The sequence below is a fragment of the Salmo salar genome, chromosome ssa14 (assembly GCF_905237065.1).
Source record: "Salmo salar chromosome ssa14, Ssal_v3.1, whole genome shotgun sequence".
Classification (NCBI taxonomy): Eukaryota; Metazoa; Chordata; class Actinopteri; order Salmoniformes; family Salmonidae; genus Salmo; species Salmo salar.
The window spans coordinates 5534163-5556990 of NC_059455.1; the positions used below are offsets into that span (position 1 = coordinate 5534163).

At 40.8% G+C, this 22828-nt stretch overlaps 1 protein-coding gene across 8 annotated transcripts in view; it reads right to left on the bottom strand.

The window, feature by feature from the left end:
- Window positions 1-4614: 4614 nt before the first annotated feature.
- Window positions 4615-22828, bottom strand: part of LOC106568675 (serine/threonine-protein kinase PRP4 homolog) — a 36073-nt gene continuing 17859 nt past the window's right edge. For 2 of the 8 annotated variants that reach the window (XM_045693819.1, XM_014139196.2), the window contains exons 11-15: window positions 14270-14423; window positions 11518-11632; window positions 10923-11074; window positions 10624-10710; window positions 4615-9617 (exon numbers count right to left, since the gene is read on the bottom strand). In XM_045693819.1, the coding sequence (XP_045549775.1) occupies window positions 9411-9617; window positions 10624-10710; window positions 10923-11074; window positions 11518-11632; window positions 14270-14423 (715 nt within the window). In that variant the 3' untranslated portion in view covers window positions 4615-9410. The remainder of the gene's footprint in view (window positions 9618-10623; window positions 10711-10922; window positions 11075-11517; window positions 11633-14269; window positions 14424-22828) is intronic. The other 6 variants (XR_006758728.1, XR_006758727.1, XR_006758723.1 and 3 more) reach the window with 6 other exon arrangements.

The window sequence follows — 22828 nt, forward strand, 5'->3', positions numbered from 1 at the left end:
GGTCTGTAATTTTTATCATAGGTACACTTCAACTGTGAGAGACGGGATCTAAAACAAAAATCCAGAAAATCACATTGTATGATTTTTAAGTAATTAATTTGCATTTCATTGCATGACATAAGTATTTGATCACCTACCAACCAGTAAGAATTCCGTCTCTCACAGACCTGTTCGTTTTTCTTTATGAAGTCCTCCTGTTCTCCACTCATTACCTGTATTAACTGCACCTGTTTGAACTCATTACCTGTATAAAAGACACCTGACCACACACTCACTCAATCAAACAAACAGACTCCAACCTCTCCACAATGGCCAAGACCAGAGAGCTGTGTAAAGACATCAGGGATAAAATTGTAGACCTGCACAAGGCTGGGATGGGCTACAGGACAATAGGCAAGCAGCTTGGTGAGAAGGCAACAACTGTTGGTGCAATTATTAGAAAATGGAAGAAGTTCAAGATGACGGTCAATCACCCTTGGTCTGGGGCTCCATGCAAGATCTCACCTCGTGGGGCATCAATGATCATGAGGAAGGTGAGGGATCAGCCCAGAACTACACGGCAGGACCTGGTCAATGACCTGAAGAGAGCTGGGACCACAGTCTCAAAGAAAACCATTAGTAACACACTACGCCGTCATGGATTAAAATCCTGCAGCGCACGCAAGGTCCCCCTGCTCAAGCCAGCGCATGTCCAGGCCCATCTGAAGTTTCCCAATGACCATCTGGATGATCCAGAGGTGGAATGGGAGAAGGTCATGTCGTCTGATGAGACAAGAATAGAGCTTTTTGGTCTAAACTCCACTCGCCGTGTTTGGAGGAAGAAGAAGGACGAGTACAACCCCAAGAACACCATCCCAACCGTGAAGCATGGAGGTGGAAACATCATTCTTTGGGGATGCTTTTCTGCAAAGGGGACAGGACGACTACACCGTATTGAGGGGAGGATGGATGGGGCCATGTATCGCGAGATCTTGGCCAACAACCTCCTTCCCTCAGTAAGAGCATTGAAGATGGGTCGTGGCTGGGTCTTCCAGCATGACAACGACCCAAAACACACAGCCAGGGCAACTAAGGAGTGGCTCCGTAAGAAGCATCTCAAGGTCCTGGAGTGGCCTAGCCAGTCTCCAGATCTGAACCCAATAGAAAATCTTTGGAGGGAGCTGAAAGTCCGTATTGCCCAGCGACAGCCCCGCAACCTGAAGGATCTGGAGAAGGTCTGTATGGAGGAGTGGGCCAAAATCCTTGCTGCAGTGTGTGCAAACCTGGTCAAGAACTACAGGGAACGTATGATCTCTGTAATTGCAAACAAAGGTTTCTGTACCAAATATTAAGTTCTGCTTTTCTGATGTATCAAATACTTATGTCATGCAATAAAATGCAAATTAATTACTTAAAAATCATACAATGTGATTTTCTGGATTTTTGTTTTAGATTCCGTCTCTCACAGTTGAAGTGTACGTATGATGACAATTACAGACCTCTACATGCTGTGTAAGTAGGAAAACCTGCAAAATCGGCAGTGTATCAAATACTTGTTCTCCCCACTGTATATACCACTATTTCATGCAAAATAAAAATCACCACCCCATTCCACTACTTGGCCCTAACTGATCCTACACCCTGCCGACGGCCTGGGAGGACAGGACGCTTTCATTCAACACACCTTGTAACTCTTCTGCAGTAAAACCTCATACACCCATGTACTTCTCTGCAGCTTCCACTTCAACAGCTATTTTCTGTGATTTACGTTCCATTTCTGCATTAGAGTTGATAACCATGTCAATGAATGGTAAGAAGGCAACCTTATTGAAGCACAAATGTGTATATCACTCTGTATTGGCATACACTCTTGACCCATCATCCTTCTACTCTCTTCACTGCCTTAGCATACAACACCTTATGTAGATGTACTACTACGACATCTACTCTAACCCTGGTAACCTCAACCGGTCTCTCTCGCACCGGGCACTTCTGATCCCCAGCAACATGGGCACCCCCACAATTTAGTTTTTCCACCGATACTACAGTCGTGGCCAAAAGTTTTGAGAATGACACAAATATTAATTTTCACAAAGTCTGCTGCCTCAGTTCGTATGATGGCAATATGCATATACTCCAGAATGTTATGAAGAGTGATCAGATGAATTGCAATTAATTGCAAACTCCCTCTTTGCCATGCAAATGAACTGAATCCCCCAAAAACATTTCCACTGCATTTCAGCCCTGCCACAAAAGGACCAGCTGACATCATGTCAGTGATTCTCTCGTTAACACAGGTGTGAGTGCTGATGAGGACAAGGCTGGAGATCACTCTGTCATGCTGATTGAGTTCGAATAACAGACTGGAAGCTTCAAAAGGAGTGTGGTGCTTGGAATCATTGTTCTTCCTCTGTAAACCATGGTTACCTGCAAGGAAACACGTGCCGTCATCATTGCTTTGCACAAACAGGGCTTCACAGGCAAGGATATTGCTGCTAGTAAGATTGCACCTAAATCAACCATCTATCGGATCATCAAGAACTTCAAGGAGAGCAGTTCAATTGTTGTGAAGAAGGCTTCAGGGTGCCCAAGAAAGTCCAGCAAGCGCCAGGACCGTCTCCTGAAGTTGATTCAGCTGTGGGAACGGGGCACCACCAGTACAGAGCTTGCTCAGGAATGGCAGCAGGCAGGTGTGAGTGCATCTGCACGCACAGTGAGGCGAAGACTTTTGGAGGATGGCCTGGTGTCAAAAAGAGCAGCAAAGAAGCCACTTCTCTCCAGGAAAAACATCAGTGACAGACTGATATTCTGCAAAATGAACAGGGATTGGACTGCTGAGGACTGGGGCAAAGGCATTTTCTCTGATGAATCCCCTTTCCGATTGTTTGGGGCATCCGGAAAAAAGCTTGTCCAGAGAAGACAAGGTGAGCGCTACCATCAGTCCTGTGTCATGCCAACAGTAAAGCCTCCTGAGACCATTCATGTGTGGGGTTGCTTCTCAGCCAAGGGAGTGGGCTCACTCACAATTTTGCCTAAGAACACAGCCATGAATAAAGAATGGTACCAACACATCCTCCGAGAGCAACTTCTCCCAACCATCCAGGAACAGTTTGGTGATGAACAATGCCTTTTGCATGCATGATGGAGCACCTTGCCATAAGGCAAAAGTGATAACTAAGTGGCTCGGGGAACAAAACATCGATATTTTGGGTCCATAGCCAGGAAACTCCCCAGACCTTAATCCCATTGAGAACTTGTGGTCAATCCTCAAGAGGCGTGTGGACAAACAAAAATCCACAAATTCTGACAAACTCCAAGCATTGATTATGCAAGAATGGGCTGCCATCAGTCAGGATGTGGCCCAGAAGTTAATTGACAGCATGCCAGAGCGGATTGCAGAGGTCTTGAAAAAGAAGGGTCAACACTGCAAATAATGACTCTTTGCATCAACTTCATGTAATTGTCAATAAAAGCCTTTGACACTTATGAAATGCTTGTAATTATACCTCAGTATTCCATAGTAACATCTGACAAAAATATCTAAAGACACTGAAGCAGCAAACTTTGTGAAAATGAATATTTGTGTCATTCTCAAAACTTTTGGCCACGACTGTACACATTCCTTGCCCTTTTGCTCACTTCTCACACCTCGGAATCTCCCTCCTTCACTCTATTGCAACATGACCATAAGCTTGGCATCTGAAAGAAATTAGTGGGATCGGCACAAAAGCTCTCACTGGATAACCAACATATCCTAACATGGATTTATTAGGTAAAGACTGCTTCAAAACTCAAAAGGACAGACATCTTCTATTTCACAACGCTCGCCACCAGTTCTGCGTCGCACCAAAGAGTGGGTGTCACAGACACAGGGAATTTAACACCACTCATTTCAAAGGCCTGCTACGGAGAGCAAAGCAAGTCACAGGTCTTGTCCCTAGTTGCGTGACGCAATGCACCCCTTCCCTCTGGACAGAACAAACACAGAAAATCAAGTCCACTTCGAACTATCTTCACCGATTTAACAGTACACGTCTTTTCTACCCAGCCGTTAACTACATATGGATCAGCCAAAAGGCAAGGTTCCACTTTCTCCAAAAATGTCACTCCCACTGTGCCCGGGGCAAGGGTCGGAGGTCATCACAACACCTGCCACCACAGGTAATTCATCCTCTCTCCTCAGGTTCAATTTCTGGGCTATCAGTGACAGCAAAATACGGTTTATACTTGGTGCCATTCTTCCTCAACACACACCTTCCCACTGCACTCAACTCTTCTTCTCCGTCCATAACCACATATATCCGTTCGCCATGCTCTTGCCGTGTCTTATTCCTTACAATAGATTTTTTTAATGTTTTGCCATGTACAACTGTGTTATTCAATGCATTTCTATTGGCTCTAGCAGTAAAGACACATTTTATTTCATTATACCTACAAGGGTCTGAAAATTCTAAATCAAATGGCAAAATTATAAATTTTATGAACATCTTAAAACAATTCCATATGTTAGCTTAGTAGATATTGCAATCTAAGGGCTTACACCTAAGCAGACAGTATGTAGGCTTTGACAGTGTCCAAGTAAGCTATTACCAAAGATCTTTTACTGATCATCAGATAGGCACGGACTATACCAAATATTTTTCACAGACATGTTTATTATATTAAAACACACGTGAAAATGAATACAAGTTATGTTCTCAACAGCAGACAAAATATACATAGATGTTTTTTCATATATTGGAAAAAGTGGTGTCCAATTATTAGGGTTGGATTACACAAATAAAGTTAAGTACATGGACAAAAGTGTTACATATGTTTTAATACATTTCTGTTTTAAAATGTTCTGAGAAATATCCACAGGGCCCATTGATGAACAGCTCTCTGGCCTTTAGTCTTACATGGGCACCAAAGCAGAAAAAGGAGACTGATGAAACCAAGACAGGGAAAATAAGTTCTGACTTACCCTGAAAAATAAACACAAAATTGCAACGTTAACACAGTGATATGAATCTGACTATATTTATCAATAACAAGAAAAAAGTATTACCTTATTGTTGATGGTCACTTTGGCATAGATTTAGCCAAATTGTAACACATGTTCAATCTAAATTACCTAATACGATTGCCATCTATTTGGCTTTGCTCAGAATCCATAAGCAAAGCATTGAGTTCATGAACAAATCTCAAACGTCTATAATGGGTCCAAAATATCACCCAATGTGTCCAATACTGGCTCATTATGGTAACTACAGTAGTTTCTGCTAACATGTTTGAAAAAGAACAGCAAATCAGATCTTGACATCATGACTATTAAAGGCTGACTTACTAAAATTACATCATACACAGCAGGGCTTCTTTCTGCTTCCAGAAAACAGAATAAAAAATCTGCCAAAACTGATTGGCTCGTCCCAATCTGCACCCTCCCTTGAGCCTAGCCCAGATTGGGAGAAGCCTCAAGTAGCAATCTCAGAAGATTTGAATACTGTTGTTGATTTCTGTATGTAGTAATTTGCCCCGCTTTGTATGATTGTCATATTGATGAGTCCACCTTTACAAATACAGTAACTATCTCCAGAACAGAAACCTTTGTCCAGATGAGGTTCCTTGTGAGTTTCTTCTCTAAAGTGGCAGCACCTAGAATATATAGAGAACAAATGAACAAGTATCTTGGTTCAACTTTAACACAGTTACAAGACAAGCTACCTGAAGCCTTGCTTGTAGCAATCTGGAACTAGTTTAGAGCCATATGATTAACCAAATATCCACAGTCAGGTATATGAGCAGCTTGGAATGATACATGACATATACTCTTTCTGGTTAAAAGTATAGAAAAGGAAGGAGGCCTTAAAAGTATTGTGAGAGAGAACTTATGGAAACAAACTTTTAAGGTATGTTATTATGAGTGTCTATTATAAATGCCTTCAATAAAATAGTAAGTGAAAGTAATTCCCCATCTTGTATTTTCTATCACCTCAGTGTTGTTTGCTTTTTGTATCTACCCATGCCATCAAAAATGACCTTGATAAGTGGCTTTGTGGAGGTCTTGTCTCTCTGAAAGTGGAGCCCAGGCTGGAGAAGGTGCTGGACTCTGTCTCGCTCTCAGCCACCACAGGAAACATCATTGTGGGGAAAAACATCACAAACATCAGTTAGTGTCAGTAAAAAAAAGCACACAAAAATATATATTTTTTGTGTTGTCTTTTGCTTATTTGGTTTGAACTAAATTTAGCATACGAGGGCCAAATCCTAACTTGAGATCTGTGTTCATCAAGTTATGCACACAAATCAAGTTGGGATTCCAGCCTAAAAGCTGCACAAAAAGCTGATGAAAACGAAAGTATTCTAGTTAAGGTTTGTGGATTAGTTTTAAAAATACAGAATTTTGGTTAATTGTTAGCCACTTAAAGGGGCCTGAACATTGGCATGTGTATGTAGGAAAGACATTTGTGGAAAAGGTATAAATACACATGTGGGCTCTTTTATTTCTGTTTTGCTCCTATAAGAACATTAAAATATATAACACAAAATAAAGTAGAGGCAATTACCGCTCATAACAAGCAGACTCAAAGCTCAGAGCAGAAATATCCCTGTATCAAAAGACAACATGGTCATACAAAACATGAAAACCAATGATAGAGGGAAACAAAACACTTAAATACCCTTCTTTTTTAGAGGAACGTGCCTAAAATAATTGCAACACATGATTTTGAATACGTAGCAAGACTGCTATCCTCACATGCAGTTTCTAACATTGTATCAAGGGAACACATGAAAAACAAAAAAAGTATTCGTTACAGGAGAGCAAAACATTCTGAGCTATTCCATTAAGATAAGTACACTGAAGGTGCTCTTGTCCATCATAGCTTGTTGAATACAGCCCCCCATACCTGACCCAACTTCCTCTCCACAATTTGGGTGCGTGACTGATTTGCTTGATTAAGTTTAGTTTTATCCAGTTTGTCTTTGACATATTTTTTAAACAACATGTAAACCATGTCTATGGGGGCATCTGGCTAAAACAATGTGTACAATATATTTAAAAAATGAATAAACATACGAGGTAATAACCAGGTGAAGTTGATGGGTTTTGTTTTTTGGAGGAGGGGGGAAAGCTTACCTTCAATGTACTGAAAGTGGTATACAATCTGCTTTAAACATGAGGGGCCATCCCTGCAGGTGGGCTCAAGTAGGACCCAAGGACCCCCAACCGTTTGGGTTTCCGGCACTGACAGACCTACAGGCAGCGGCAGAACGGGCATGCGGACCAGGGCCTGCACAGACACCAGGGTGGGGGACGGGGTGGGTGGGTGGGGGAGCGCACTGGGTTTTCAATACCTGGGGGAGACGTGGATATAAATAGCATTTACGCTGGCCCTGCACCACAACACAACACAACACACAGCACAGGGCATGACAGGTAATAACAGCACAGAATAATAGTAAGTCAAATGAGCTGCCAAGTCTGCAAGACTTCACAATCTACAGACTGTACAAACATCCCATTCAAAAGGTTTAGGGCATTGGGTTACGAACAATTGGGTTGCGACCAATCAAACAAAGCCCAAGTTAAATAACTGTGATCATTATCTGGACCCCCTCCCTGCTCGTCACAGCCTTGGCAACTCATGAATGACAGTAAACCCACAACAATCAGAATTACATTTTTACAGCTACAATATCATCCACCTCCAAGTGGATGAAACTCAAACTCCTTTTGAGTGGTTTACTGTCCATGAGATAGTAAAAAAAAAATCCCCTGTTAAAACGATAAGAACATTTAACAAAATTCCAAGTCAAATCATATTGCATGGTATGACCGCAAGGGGGCAATTAAGTTCTTCCGTAGGTGGCATCTGGAATCTGCATCTGCAGGTGAAATTTCGATCCGATCGCTCCCTCTACACACATGCATGCTGCGCACCCAAGCTCCCATTAGGCCTTAAAGGTCTAATGCAGCCATTTTTATCTCAATATCAAATAATTTCTGGGTAACAATTAAGTACCTTACCGTGATTGTTTTCAATTAAAATGGTCAAAAAGAAACAAAAATAGCTTCTTAGCCAAGAGCAATTTCACAAGCAAGACTTTTGCTAGGACTGTCTGGGAGTGGTCTTAGTTGGGAGGGGAAAACTGAAAACTAGCCGTTATTGAAAGAGAGGTTTGGAACTCTTTCTTATTGGTCGTAACTAATTTCCCGCCCAGTGATGTCACCAGGCAGGCCAAAACTTCATCCCACCAAAACAGGCTGAAATTTCAGTCTGTCTTCTCAAACAGCTCTTACACTAAAAGGGCATTATCATCATTTTCACAATTTCATAGTATTAATGTATTAAAACATATCGAACTGATGGGATACACAAACAAAACTGTAGACAAGCTACATTCCTTGCCGAATCACGACAGCTTTATCACAAATTCAAAATGGACTGGTTGATTAACGTAGGGAAATGTGTTCCAACCACGCGCTGCAGATTTGGAATAACTGCAGTGCTATTTTAGGCTTTTTTTGTGAACTGCTATAGTGTGCCATTTAGAATAAGTTTCAACCCCCCCTAAATCTAGGCAGGTACCATAATAAAATATGAAACAAAAACATTATTTTGATGAAGGCAAATTGTGTATTCAATAGTCTAGGGGCCTACTTTATTTCATGATTAACAAAAGCCTGCCCACCAAGTTTAAGCTCACAAATCCAACACAGGGCAAAAGAAATCCTGCTAAATACAGGAATTTACTGGTTAAAAAGGGAAGAATTGTAGCTTTCTAATGCTGTTAACTATATGTCTCAACTCCCATTATAAAAGGAATAACACCCTGTTGAAATGGGAGTAATGGTGAAATTTATGAGAAAGACGCAGCCGTTTCAGTAGCGTGAGTCGAGGCTCAAATGGCGTTTGCAGTTCTTCATTTAACAAATTAACTCACAACTCAAATAGTCCATTGAAAACAGATGCATATAACTGTAATCAGCACTTTTTTCCAAACTGTTAACGACGATGATGTGCGGATGGATACTAACGTTACAGCATTGTTGTGTTAGGTAGGCATATTCCCTTTATGATGATCAGGACCCGTTAGTGGTAGTTTTGTGATAACTGCACTGGGATTTACATTTTGTAGAGAAAAAAAAACACTTTCAGTTTTTTCCTTAACGTTAAGGATTCAATTTCGATTAAACGTTCACACCCCTACTATGGTTATATAATACAAGCCATTAGATCAATGTAAAACGGGAGAGCATGTGTGTGTTGTTCAAACAGGGGAAGAAAGATAATACTACTTCCTCTCCATCAGCAGAGTCTGCCAGCTCAAATAAATCAATTTCTTGGGCTGGGGTGGGGTCCAACCATAGTCAAACTAGGGACTCAGTACTAGCTTCTGCATGTGTCAATCAATCAATGCATGACTGTGAGTGGTACAGTAAGAGATGGTCAGAAGATCTTCTCCTGGATGTAGGGGTGCTGCAGGGCCTGGTTGATGCTGATCCTCTTGGCCGGGTCCAGCATAAGGGTCTGGTCCAGCAGGTCCTTGAGCTGGGCAACCTTCTTGCGCTGGTCCTCAGGGAGACGCTGGCAGCCCACCATGTCAGCCAGCAGCTCCTTGGTGGGGTTGATGGTGCTCATCACTGTCACCTTCTCCTGTGGATAGGTGGGACAGAAGAAGGACAGAGGTGGTACAGGGGGGATGGAGATAGGGGAGTCAGAAAAGAAATGGAGAGCATGCGATAGAGAGAGAAAGATAGAAGAGAAGGAGTCAGGATGAGAAGCGGAACAGATATGAGTGTGCGGGTTGGGTGGGGTGTGGCGAAAGGGATCAGTGTCGAGAAAGAACCAGGGAGGAAAACAAACCATTTCATAAGATGGCGAGAGAAAAGAAAGGAGTGGGGAAAAATTTAATTGGCATAGAGATGTAGAGGCGGTGATTGGAATAGCAGGAAAAGGAGAATGAACAATGGGCTTAGCTAACTTTGCACAAAATGGAAATATACTGAACAAAAATATAAAGTCATCATGTACAGTGTTGGTCCCATGTTTCATGAGATGAAATAAAAGATCCCAGAAATGTTCCATACACCATTATTTTTCATATCCCTGTTAGTGAGCATTTCTCCTTTGCCAAGATAATCCATTCACCTGACAGTTGTGGCATATCAAGAAGCTGATTAAACATTATGATCATTACACAGGTGCACCTTTTGCTGGGGACAGACAAAAGGCCACTAAAATGTGCCGTTTTGTCACACAACACAATGCCATAGATGTCTCAAGTTGAGGGAGCGTGCGATTGGCAAGCTGACTGCAAGAATGTCCACCAGAGCTGTTGCCAGAAAATTGAATGTTCATTTCTCCACCATAAGCCGCTTCCAACGTTGTTTTAGATAACTTGGCATTATGTCCAACTGGCCTCACAACCGCAGACCATGGGCCTACCCAGGGCTGCGCCCTTTCCCAGTCATTAGGGCCTAATCAATTTATTTCAATTGACTGATATCCTTATATAAACTGTAACTCAATAAATTCTTTGAAATCATTGCATGTTGCATTTATATTTTTGTTCAGTGTAAGATCAGTTGACTGATACTGATACCAGAGGGGTTTTCATGCAAACATTCCCACTCTGAGACAATATGAGACAACAACCTACCCTTTCAGTGACTTTGTCTACTTCTGTGTACAGGAAGTTGAGGTTCTGGTCAAAGTGCTGGTCCTTGAACACGCCTTTCCTGATCATCTGTGAAGGGGTAGAAAGATGTCAGTTGGGGTCAATTCCATTTCAAATTGATCTGTCCAGGAAGTAACCAGAAACTCAGATTTCAAGTTTCCTCATTGATATTTCAGAATTCTTATTTCACTTCTGAATAAATCGTTTTTCTTTCTGTACATTACCAGTAGTAGGGGGAAGGGTGTGTTTCTGGATGGACCCTACAGTACAGTTGGTCTCACCTTGTTGGGCATCTTGCCCTTGATGTCCATGGCGAGCTTAATCATGTGGTTGTTGGTTTTCCCTGGGAAAAGTATCTTGCCCGTGTACAGCTCATACAGAGTGCAGCCAACGGACCACATGTCGATCCCATAGTCGTAAGGCTTCCCGATGACTGTAAGGAAAAATTTAGGCTTTAGGGGACAATGACAAACCATGGCAAATGAGTATGTTTGATCAGTGATGTGCTCATAAGGGCACACCTTTTCAAAAATATTCAAAATAATCTGTTTTCTTCAGTTTGGTGCCTACTAAACAAAACAGTTGTACATTTTCCCTACAAGTTAAGACCTACAGCAGTGGTCACCAACTGGTTGTGGAGAGCTACTGGATGCACTAATTCAACTAATCAAGGACTTGATGAGAGGTGATTAGTTGAATGTAGTTTGTGCTGGGATGGAGCAAAAGCCTGCACACTAAGTATAGTAGCACTTCAGGTCAAGGGTTGGTGATAAAAAGTTGAGTGAGAAGATTCATTCCAAACTAATCCAGAGAAGAGAAGAAAGGAAAGAAGAACAGAGAAGAACACAAAAGTGACTAAGAAAAGCGAAGACTCACTAATCTCCGGCGCCCTGTAGAACCGGCTGACCAAGTAGGGCGTGATGTCATTCTCTGCCACGTGCGACGCTGAACCAAAGTCACAGAGCTTGAGGATGGTTTTCGACTCGTTGACCTGTTGAAAACAAACCAATCAAAAATATGCCACTCGACCTATGTAAAACTCCAGCCAACATGTTTTAAAAGGTCAATGGTGATGGCAAATCTCCTAGCATTCCCCTTCCACCAAATGCATTTATTGTAGAGTTCAAGCACAATGACAAATCACATGCTATCAAAAGAACTGATATGCAGAAGTGAATAACCCTATTTCACTATTACGTCACTGTGGAAAAGGAGTGCTGCGTGCCACAGTCAACAGGTCAGTAAATACTAGTTAGCATCTAGTTATTTACTGGCTTGTTAGCAAGTGAGACAACCCTGCTGTAAACTAAACTCTTAGGTAAGTGATACAATTTTAAATGTACTGTATCTAATTTATAGTCAGAGCATTGACATTGTACAACGGTCATCTCTATGCCAGTTAACAGTGTTAACCCCCCCAAAAGATCACATTGTTCACACAATTAGACTAAACTGAGGTGCACTGGGCCACGGCTGGTCACAAGACCGGGCAAAACGGGTAAGGGCAGAGTGCCTTGCTCATCAGTTATCAGCGGAACCGGGTCATAATGCCAACAAGACAGCATAATGGATCATTCAGAAACATACAACAATATAGCAGATGAGCAAAATGGTTTCAGAAAGAAGTTGCCTGGAATACGCCACCCGATTTACCACAATCAGATTCAAATAAAAAAATTAACAAGTCCACTTACTGTTCTTTAATAGATTTCTCTAAAGCCTTTGACCACATTGACATATGTATACTATGGGACAAGCTGGAGTCAAATTGTACTAAATGGTAACATCCTGAAATGCCTTATGATGTATGATAGTGTGAACTGTTTAACTGGCTACCTAATTGACTGGTTACCTGTTGACATTGGAGTGAAACAGGGCTGAATTTTATCACCTATTCTGTTTTCAATGTACATTAATGATCTCGCTCTGGCCATCAAAGCTCTAGGAAAAGGTCTTAACAATGAACGAGTGTCTACTCTTTTATATACAGATGACATCGTATTGATCTCTGAAACTGAAGATGAGTTTTAAGAATATTTTTTATATTGCTTTTAACTGGTGTGAACAATGCAAACGGAAAATCAATGTAGACAAAACTAAGGTAGTGCACTATAGGAATTCATCAATGCCTAGAACACCTTATTTTCTCCTGTGGTCCTGCCACAGATGTTGTCAGTGAGTACAAGTATCTGGGGTTGATTATTAATTCAGTACATGGCTAACCATGCAAATCGTGCCTTTGGTGCCGTCATTATAAAGTGTAAATAGTTTTATTTAACTAGGCAAGTCAGTTAAGAACAAATTCTTATTTACAATGACGGCCTACCCCAGCCAAACCCGGACGACGCTGGGCCAATTGTGCGTCGCCCTATGGTACTACCAATCACGGCCAGATGTGATACAGCCTGGATTCGAACCAGGAGCTGTAGTGACACCTCTCGGGAGTCCCTTTAGTAGTGGTTTCTTTGCAGCAATTGGACCATGAAGGCCTGATTCACGATGTCTCCTCTGAACAGTTGATGTTGAGATGTGTCTGTTGGGTGGGTGGCCTACCTTTTAAATGTTTCACTAAACTGTTTGAATCACTGGTGCTACCTATTATTACCTATGCTGCAGCAGTATGTGGGCAGACAAATTATACTTGTGTTAATGCTGTTTTTAACCGTGCCTGCAGATGTTACCTTTGTGCTGCTATTCAAGGTGATATGGGCTGGAAATCTCTATGGCATCACTAGTGGCTATGCATTTAAAAACATTTGCAGAGATTTTGCAGTATACCAAATGAACGTCCATGTTAAAGTGTATTTGTATGGGCTTGTGATGTTGCAAAGAAAAATTCAAAGCCAGAGTGTATTCTAGAAATGGCCAAAATGCTTTTGAATCAGTTATTTTAGGAACACAATGAACTAAAGTGCTACCAACTGATAAACAAACCTGAAAGTAACAAACTGTGCACCTACTGCCTATGTACGTACAGTTTTATCCAAGTAATATCAAAGCTCTTTTGCTAAATTTAGATGTGGAGTGGCCCCTCTCGCCATTAAAACTGGTCGATACACAAACATTCCCTTAGATAAACGTGTATGTACTTCTTGGAACAAGGGTTCTATTGAAACAGAAGCTCATGTCTTGCTTTACTGTGGGTTATAAAGCAACATTAGGGATGATGTTTTTAGTCAGCTGTCCAGACAAAATTATAATTAACAGTCTAGATTAAAACAATAAATTGGGTGACATTTTATCATCAAGTAATAATAATTTAAATGCCTGCGCCAAAGCCTGCCACTTTATCCCACAATGGGGACGTTTCTTTATAAGTGCTTAATTGTCCTTTTATCTTCTGTACTCAGTTTTTTTGTTTATGGATACATGTGTATAGATGATGTAATGAATTATAGATGACGCCTGTACCATGTTTGATAATGATTGTTAGAGTCTCAAAACTACATTTGAGTGGTTCACAATGTGTTTAAAACAAAAAAATCTGTATTATTGTATCATTGTGGAGTGACACTTAAATACATTTTTCTAAACTAAAACCTGCTTTATACATGTATTTTTGACTGTGTTTAGTGAAATAGTGTTATTGACTCTCTCTGGGTGCTTTGGTTGGTTAGAGGAGACGCACCAGGATGTTGTCAGGCTTGATATCGGCGTGCAGGATGTTGCAGCGTTTCAGCAGCTTCAGGGCCAGGAAGAGCTGCTGGCTGTAAGAGCGCACCGCCTTGATGTGGAGACCCACGTCTTTGCCATACTTCTTCAGTACCTCGCGCAGGTTCATACTGAGGAGTAGAGAGAGATGACACTTACAATCTAGGGGTGCATTGTGCAGAGCTATGGCGAAGTGGTAACACTCCCTGGCATATCACATATCCAACTCCCCACTGGAGACCAGGGTTCAATCCCTGTGACCACCCTTCCCATTGTTTTTACCACTTGCCTGTCACCCCACTTAATTTCCTGTTTGCATAAAGTTTTAAAGTAACTGTCCAGTGCCCTCTGCTTAATGTGAGTCTGGAAGGAGAGTTTACAGTCTAACCAGACACCTAGGTATTTGTAGTTGTCCACATATTCTAAGTCATTCTAAGCCTATGCAGATATTCCATTAAAAATCCAGCTATAATAGTTATTTACAACATTAACAATGTCTACACTGTATTTCTGATCAATTGCATGTTATGTTAATGACCAAAAAAGGTGCTTTTCTTTCCAAAACAAGGACTTTTCTAGGTGACCCCAAACTTTTGAACGGTAGTGTGTGTGTATACAGTTGAAGTCGGAAGTATACATACACCTTAGCCAAATACATTTAAACTCAGTTTTCACAATTCCTGACATTTAATCCTACTAAAAATTCCCTGTCTTAGGTCAGTTAGGATCACCACTTTATTTTAAGAATGTGAAATGTCAGAATAATAGTGGAGAGAATGATTTATTTCAGCTTTTATTTCTTTCATCACATTCCCAGTGGGTCAGAAGTTTACATACACTCAATTAGTATTTGGTAGCATTGCCTTTAAATTGTTTAACTTGGGTCAAACGTTTCGGGTAGCCTTCCACAAGCTTCCCACAATAAGTTGGGTGAATTTTGGCCCATTGCTCCTGACAGATCTGGTGAAACTGAGTCAGGTTTGTAGGCCTCCTTGCTCGCACACACCTTTTCAGTTCTGCCCACAAATTGTCTATAGGATTGAGGTCAGGGCTTTGTGATGGCCACTCCAATACCTTGACTTTGTTGTCCTTAAGCCATTTTGCCACAACTTTGGAAGTATGCTTGGGGTCATTGTCCATTTGGAAGACCCATTTGTGACCAAGATTCATCTTCCTGACTGATGTCTTGAGATGTTGCTTCAATATATCCACAACATTTTCCTGCCTCATGATGACATCTATTTTGTGAAGTGCACCAGTCCCTCCTGCAGCAAAGCACCCCCCTACTACATGATGTTGCCACCCCCATGCTTCACGGTTGGGATGGTGTTCTTCGGCTTGCAAGCGTCCTCCTTTGTCCTCCAAACATAATGATGGTCATTATGGCCAAACAGTTCTATTTTTGTTTCATCAGACCAGAGGACATTTCTCCAAAAAGAACGATCTTTGTCCCCATGTGCTGTTGTAAACCGTAGTCTGGCTTTTTTATGGCGGTTTTGGAGCAGTGGCTTCTTCCTTGCTGAGCGGCCTTTCAGGTTATGTTGATATAGGACTCGTTTTACTGTGGATGTAGATACTTTTGTACCTGTTTCCTCCAGCATCTTCACAAGGTCCTTTGCTGTTGTTCTGGGATTGATTTGCACTTTTCGCACCAAAGTAAGTTCATCTCTAGGAGACAGAACGCATTTCCTTCCTGAGCGGTATGACGGCTGCGTGTTCCCATGGCATTTATACTTGCATACTATTGTTTGTACAGCTGAACGTGGTACCTTCAGGCTTTTGGAAATTGCTCCCAAGGATGAACCAGCAGACTTTCTCAGACGTCAAACAGCATCTTTGCATCAATAAGACCATGTCTTTACAGACTCTATGTTCACTTTCCCAAAGATTATTTTTAGGCAAGGCTGCAAAGTAGAGGTCGACCGATTAATCGGAATGGCCGATTAATTAGGGCCGATTTCAAGTTTTCATAACAATCGGAAATCGGTATTTTTGGATGCCGATTTTTCTTTTTTTTTCTTTTTTAGACATTTATTTAACTAGGCAAGTCAGTTAAAGAACACATTCTCATTTTCAATGACGGCCTAGGAACGGTGGGTTAACTGCCTTGTTCAGGGGCAGAACTACAGATTTTTACCTTGTCAGCTCAGGGATTCAATCTTGCAACCTTACGGTTAACTAGTCCAACGCTCTAACCACCTGCTTTACATTGCACTCCACGAGGTTCGCGAATGCAGTAAGAAGCTAAGGTAAGTTGCTAGCAAGCATTAAACTTATCTTATAAAAAACAATCAGTCAATCATTATCACTAGTTAACTACACATGGTTGATGATATTACTAGTTTATCTAGCCTGTCCTGCGTTGCATATAATCGCTTAGGTACACGTTGCTCCAACCATAAACATCAATGCCTTTCTTAAAATCATTGCGAACTGTGAAGACTATTTCTTCCTAACAAAGACAGCCGACTTCGCCAAACGGGGATGATTTAACAAAAGCGCATTTGCGAAAAAAGCACAATCGTTGCACGACTGTACCTAACCATAAACATCAATGCCTTTCTTAAAATCAATACACAGAAGTATATATTTTTAAACCTGCATATTTAGCTAAATGAAATCCAGGTTAGCAGGTGATATTAACCAGGTGAAATTGTGTCATTTTGCGTTCATTGCACGCAGTCAGGGTATATGCAACACTTTGGGTAATTTGTCAGAATTTTACGTAATTATGACATAACACTGAAGGTTGCGCAATGTAACAGGAATAACGTTTTGTTTTCGAGATGATAGTTTCCGGATTCGACCATATTAATGACCTAAGGCTCGTGTTTCTGTGTGTTATTATGTTATAATTAAGTCTATGATTTGATAGAGCAGTCTGACTGAGCGGTGGTAGGCACCAGCAGGCTCGTAAGCATTCATTCAAAATAGCACTTTCGTGCGTTTTGCCAGAAGCCCTTCGCAATGCATTGCGCTGTTTATGACTTCAAGCCTATCAACTCCCAAGATGAGGCTGGTGTAACCGATATGAAATGGCTAGCTAGTTAGCCGGGTGCACGCTAATAGCATTTCAAATGTCACTCGCTCTGAGACTTGGAGTAGTTTTTCTCCTTGCTCTGCATGGGTAACGCTGCTTCGAGGGTGGCTGTTGTCGATGTGTTCCTGGTTCGAGCCCAGGTAGGAGCGAGGAGAGGGACGGAAGCTATACTGTTACACTGGCAATACTAAAGTGCCTATAAGAACATCCAATAGTCATAGGTATATGAAATACAAATCGTATAGAGAGAAATAGTCCTATAATTCCTATAATAACTACAACCTAAAACATCTTACCTGTGAATATTGAAGACTCATGTTAAAAGGAACCACCAGCTTTCATATGTTCTCATGTTCTGAGCAAGGAACTTAAACGTTAGCTTTTTTACATGGCACATATTGCACTTTTACTTTCTTCTCCAACACTTTGTTTTTGCATTATTTCAATCAAATTGAACATGTTTCCTTATTTATTTGAGGCTAAATTGATTTTATTGATGTATTATATTAAGTTAAAATAATTGTTCATTCAGTATTGTTGTAATTGTCATTATTACAAATAAATTAAAAAAAAACGTACAAAAAAAAGAAAAATTGGCCGATTGATCGGCATCGGCTTTCTGGGCCCTCCAATAATCGGTATCGGCGTTGAAAAATCATAATCGGTCGACCTCTAATAGATACAGCTTCCTTTTTAGTCACCATGGATGTGGAGTCTCTATACACCACCATTGAACATGAACAAGGATTGGCAGCTATGCACCATTTCTTGAGTACCCAGCCTGAAACTGAGATGCCTCCTACAGAATTCTTTGTCTCACTGACTGAATTTACTCTTAATCATAACATCTTTATCTTTCAGGACTGTATTTTTAAAACAGGGCAAAGTATGTGCCATGGGAGCTTGCTACAGCCCTTCCTATGCTGGTTTGTACTTGGGTAAATGTGAAAATGACTTCATTTTGGATCCTTCTAATAACCATTTCTTTGACCGGATTATATGGTGGGGACGCTATATTGATGATGTTTGCCTGTTTTGGTCCGGCTCAGAAGATGAACTTATTTCCTTCCACCAATACCTTAACAGCATTAACCCTAACATCAAACTAACTATAACTACAAACCATTTTTTGGACCTCGACATCAGTAAAAATGACAAAGGTTGTTTGCACACATCAATCTTTAGGAAGCCTACAGATGGGAATACCATTCTGAGAGCAGACAGCTTTAACCCCAAAAGGCTAAAACAAAACATTCCATTTGGCCAATTCCAAAGAGTCCGCAGAATTTGCAATCAGGAAATAGACTACAGTGTCAAATCTGCTGAATTGGAGAATCGCGGCTACAGCATTCAAGTCCTCAAAGATGCAGGTATAAGAGCTGGATTACTTAACAGAGAGAACTTGTTGCGAAGGGGAGTGCCTCGTGATACATCAGAGAGTGTATTTTGTTACAAAAATATTGCACAGAAAAAGTATTTTGTTGACACAGCTTCTAAAATGGAGTATTACGTCGAGCATTTCATTAACCTGTTAGGGCTAGGGGGCAGTATTGACACGGCTGGATAAAAAACATACCCGATTTAATCTGGTTACTACTCCTGCCCAGTAACTAGAATATGCATATAATTATTGGCTTTGGATAGAAAACACCCTAAAGTTTCTAAAACTGTTTGAATGGTGTCTGTGAGTATAACAGAACTCCTATGGCAGGCCAAAACCTGAGAAGATTTCAAGCAGGAAGTTGCCTGTCTGAGAAGTAGTGTTTCATCTTGGCTCTTTTTATTGAAGACTCAGGATCTGTGCAATAACGTGACACTTCCTACGTCTTCCATAGGGTCTCAGAGCCCGGGAAAAAGTTGAACGATATCGAGGCAGGCTCTGGCTGAAACACTTTATCGCTTTTGGCAAGTGGCCACTCAGAGTACTATGGGCTTAGGCGCGTGCCTGCTTCGACCGAATGCTCTCTTTTCCTTTGTCTGTTTATCTAAACGCAGATTCCCGGTCGGAACATTATCGCTTTTTTATGAGAAAAATGGCATAAAAATTGATTTTAAACAGCGGTTGACATGCTTCGAAGTACGGTAATGGAATATTTAGAATTCTTTTGTCACGAATTGCGCCATGCTCGTCACCCTTATTTAGCCTTTAGGATAGTGTCTAGAACGCACGAACAAAACGCCGCTGTATGGATATAACGATGGATTATTTTGGACCAAACCAACATTTGTTATTGAAGTAGAAGTCCTGGGAGTGCATTCTGACGAAGACAACAAAGGTAATAACATTTTTCTTATAGTAAATCTGACTTTGATGAGTGCTAAACCTGCTGGGTGTCTAAATAGCTAGCCCTGTGATGCCGGGCTATCTACGAGAATATTGCAAAATGTGCTTTCACCGAAAAGCTATTTTAAAATCGGACATATCGAGTGCATAGAGGAGTTCTGTATCTATAATTCTTAAAATAATTGTTATGCTTTTTGTGAACGTTTATCGTGAGTAATTTAGTAAATTCACCGGCAGTGTTCGGTGGGAATGCTAGTGACATGCTAATGTAAAAAAGCTGTTTTTTGATATAAATATGAACTTGATTGAACAAAACATGCATGTATTGTATAACATAATGTCCTAGGGTTGTCATCTGATGAAGATCATCAAAGGTTAGTGCTACATTTAGCTGTGGTTTGGGTTTATGTGACATTATATGCTAGCTTGAAAAATGGGTACCTGATTATTTCTGGCTGGGTATTCTGCTGACATAATCTAATGTTTTGCTTTCGTTGTAAAGCCTTTTTGAAATCGGACAGTGTGGTTAGATTAACGAGAGTCTTATCTTTAAAATGGTGTAAAATAGTCATATTTTTGAAAAATTGAAGTAATAGCATATCTAAGGATTTGAATAACGCGCCACAGGATTCAACTGGCTGTTGAGTAGGTGGGACGCCACCTAGCCCATAGAGGTTAACTTCTCTAGGATAGGTGGCACCAAATCGTCCCACCTACGTAACAGCCAGTGTAATCCCGTGGCGCGTTATTCAAAAACCTTAGAAATGCTATTACTTCAATTTTTAAAAAATATGACTATTTTACACCATTTTAAAGATAAGACTCTCGTTAATCTAACCAAACTGTCCGATTTCAAAAAGGCTTTACAACGAAAGCAAAACATTAGATTATGTCAGCAGAGTACCCAGCCAGAAATAATCAGACACCCATTTTTCAAGCTAGCCTATAATGTCACATAAACCCAAACCACAGCTAAATGCAGCACTAACCTTTGATGATCTACATCAGATGACAACCCTAGGACATTATGTTATACAATACATGCATGTTTTGTTCAATCAAGTTCATATTTATATCAAAAACCAGCTTTTTACATTAGCATGTGACTAGCATTTGACTAGCATTCCCACCGAACACTGTCGGTGAATTTACTAAATTACTCACGATAAACGTTCACAAAAAGCATAACAATTATTTTAAGAATTATAGATACAGAACTCCTCTATGCACTCGATATGTCCGATTTTAAAATAGCTTTTCGGTGAAAGCACATTTTGCAATATTCTCAGTAGATAGCCCGGCATCACAGGGCTAGCTATTTAGACACCCAGCAAGTTTAGCACTCATCAAAGTCAGATTTACTATAAGAAAAATGTTATTACCTTTGCTGTCTTCGTCAGAATGCACTCCCAGGACTTCTACTTCAATAACAAATGTTGGTTTGGTTCAAAATAATCCATAGTTATATCCAAACAGCGGCGTTTTGTTCGTATGCTCAAGACACTATCCGAAAGGGTAAATAAGGGTGACGAGCATGGCGCAATTCGTGACAAAAAAATTCTAAATATTCCATTACCGTACTTCGAAGCATGTCAACCGCTGTTTAAAATCCATTTTTATGCAATTTTTCTCGTAAAAAAGCGATAATATTCCGACCGGGAATCTGCATTTAGGTAAACAGAGGAAAGAAAATAAAGCATTCGGTCGACTCGGGCACGCGCCTATGCCCACAGTACTCTGAGCGGCCACTTGCCAAACGCGATAATGTGTTTCAGCCAGAGCCTGCCTCGATATCCTTCAGCTTTTTCACGGGCTCTAAGAGCCTATGGGAGCCGTAGGAAGTGTCACGTTATTGCAAAGATCCTAAATCTTCAATAAAAAGAGCCCAGATGAAACACAACTTGTCAGACAGGCCACTTCCTGCATGGAATCTTCTCAGGTTTTGGCCTGCCATATGAGTTCTGTTATACTCACAGACACCATTCAAACAGTTTTAGAAACTTTAGGGTGTTTTCTATCCAAAGCCAATAATTCTATGCATATTCTAGTTACTGGGCAGGAGTAGTAACCAGATTAAATCGGGTACGTTTTTTATCCAGCCGTGTCAATACTGCCCCCTAGCCCTAACAGGTTAACAGCAAAGCCACTCATGTCATATATAGATTGGAATGTCCACAGTGCAAGGTGTTCTACATTGGACGGACAAAGAGACGCCTTCAAGACCGCTTAGCGGAACACAAGTACGCCATACGGGTAGGAAAGGAAGACTACCCCATGGCAAGGCACTACAAGTCCTTACACCATGGCAACCCTGCCTCCCTACAAGCTATGGGTATTGACCATGTTCCGGACCTCAATTAGAAAAGAGGACCGTCTTAAACAGTTAAACCAAAGGGAAAGTTTGGGGATTTACAAACTACAGGCCACTAAGTACCCTGGTTTAAATGAAGATATGGATTTCTCACCCTTCCTGTAGGGTCGTGATAGGTCCATTTGCTGTCATCTAGTGGACATTTTGCTCAATTGCCCTCAGCTAAGTTTAGACTGTTGTTGTTCATGTTTGCTGTGTTCTAGTGTACTATGGAATATATTGCTTTCTTATTCTTGGCACTTCTCCCAGTCATATTTAAGGTTAGAACTACCTTTCTAGGTGTTCTGATACTTCTAGCTTGGAGTTTAATTTTTTGATAACATAGCTACAGGATTTCACTTTTTAATGTGTATAGTATTGTTTACTAGGTGTGTCCAATCAATTTTGCAACCATTCCCTCTTCAAATTAGGGCTAATTGGAAAAGCTGTTAAAAAGAGGACATTGTATTATTTCCTTGTACTCCCTGACGAAGGCCATGCAACCGAAACGCGTCAGATTTTTAAAACTTTGTTTCTATTGAACATGTCATACAAATAAAGGCATTTTAACTAATTATATGAAGAGTGCCTTGGTCATCCTTTCTTTTTGTGGTGTTTTGTTCGTTTTGGACTTTGGTAAGGTTTTTTTCGGTTGTTCGGACACACAAAACATTTTCTCAGGCAAGCCGAAGTCAGTAGCCGAAGTCGGTGGCCGAAGTCGATAGCCGAAGTCTACGCCCCTTTGTCTGATTGGTCAACAGTAGGGATTCTTCAGTAAAGTCTGTTGTCATTCAACGAGAGAAGATTCATTTTCATGCATATTTTTTCATTTAGAAATACTGCACTAAACATCTTAGTTATA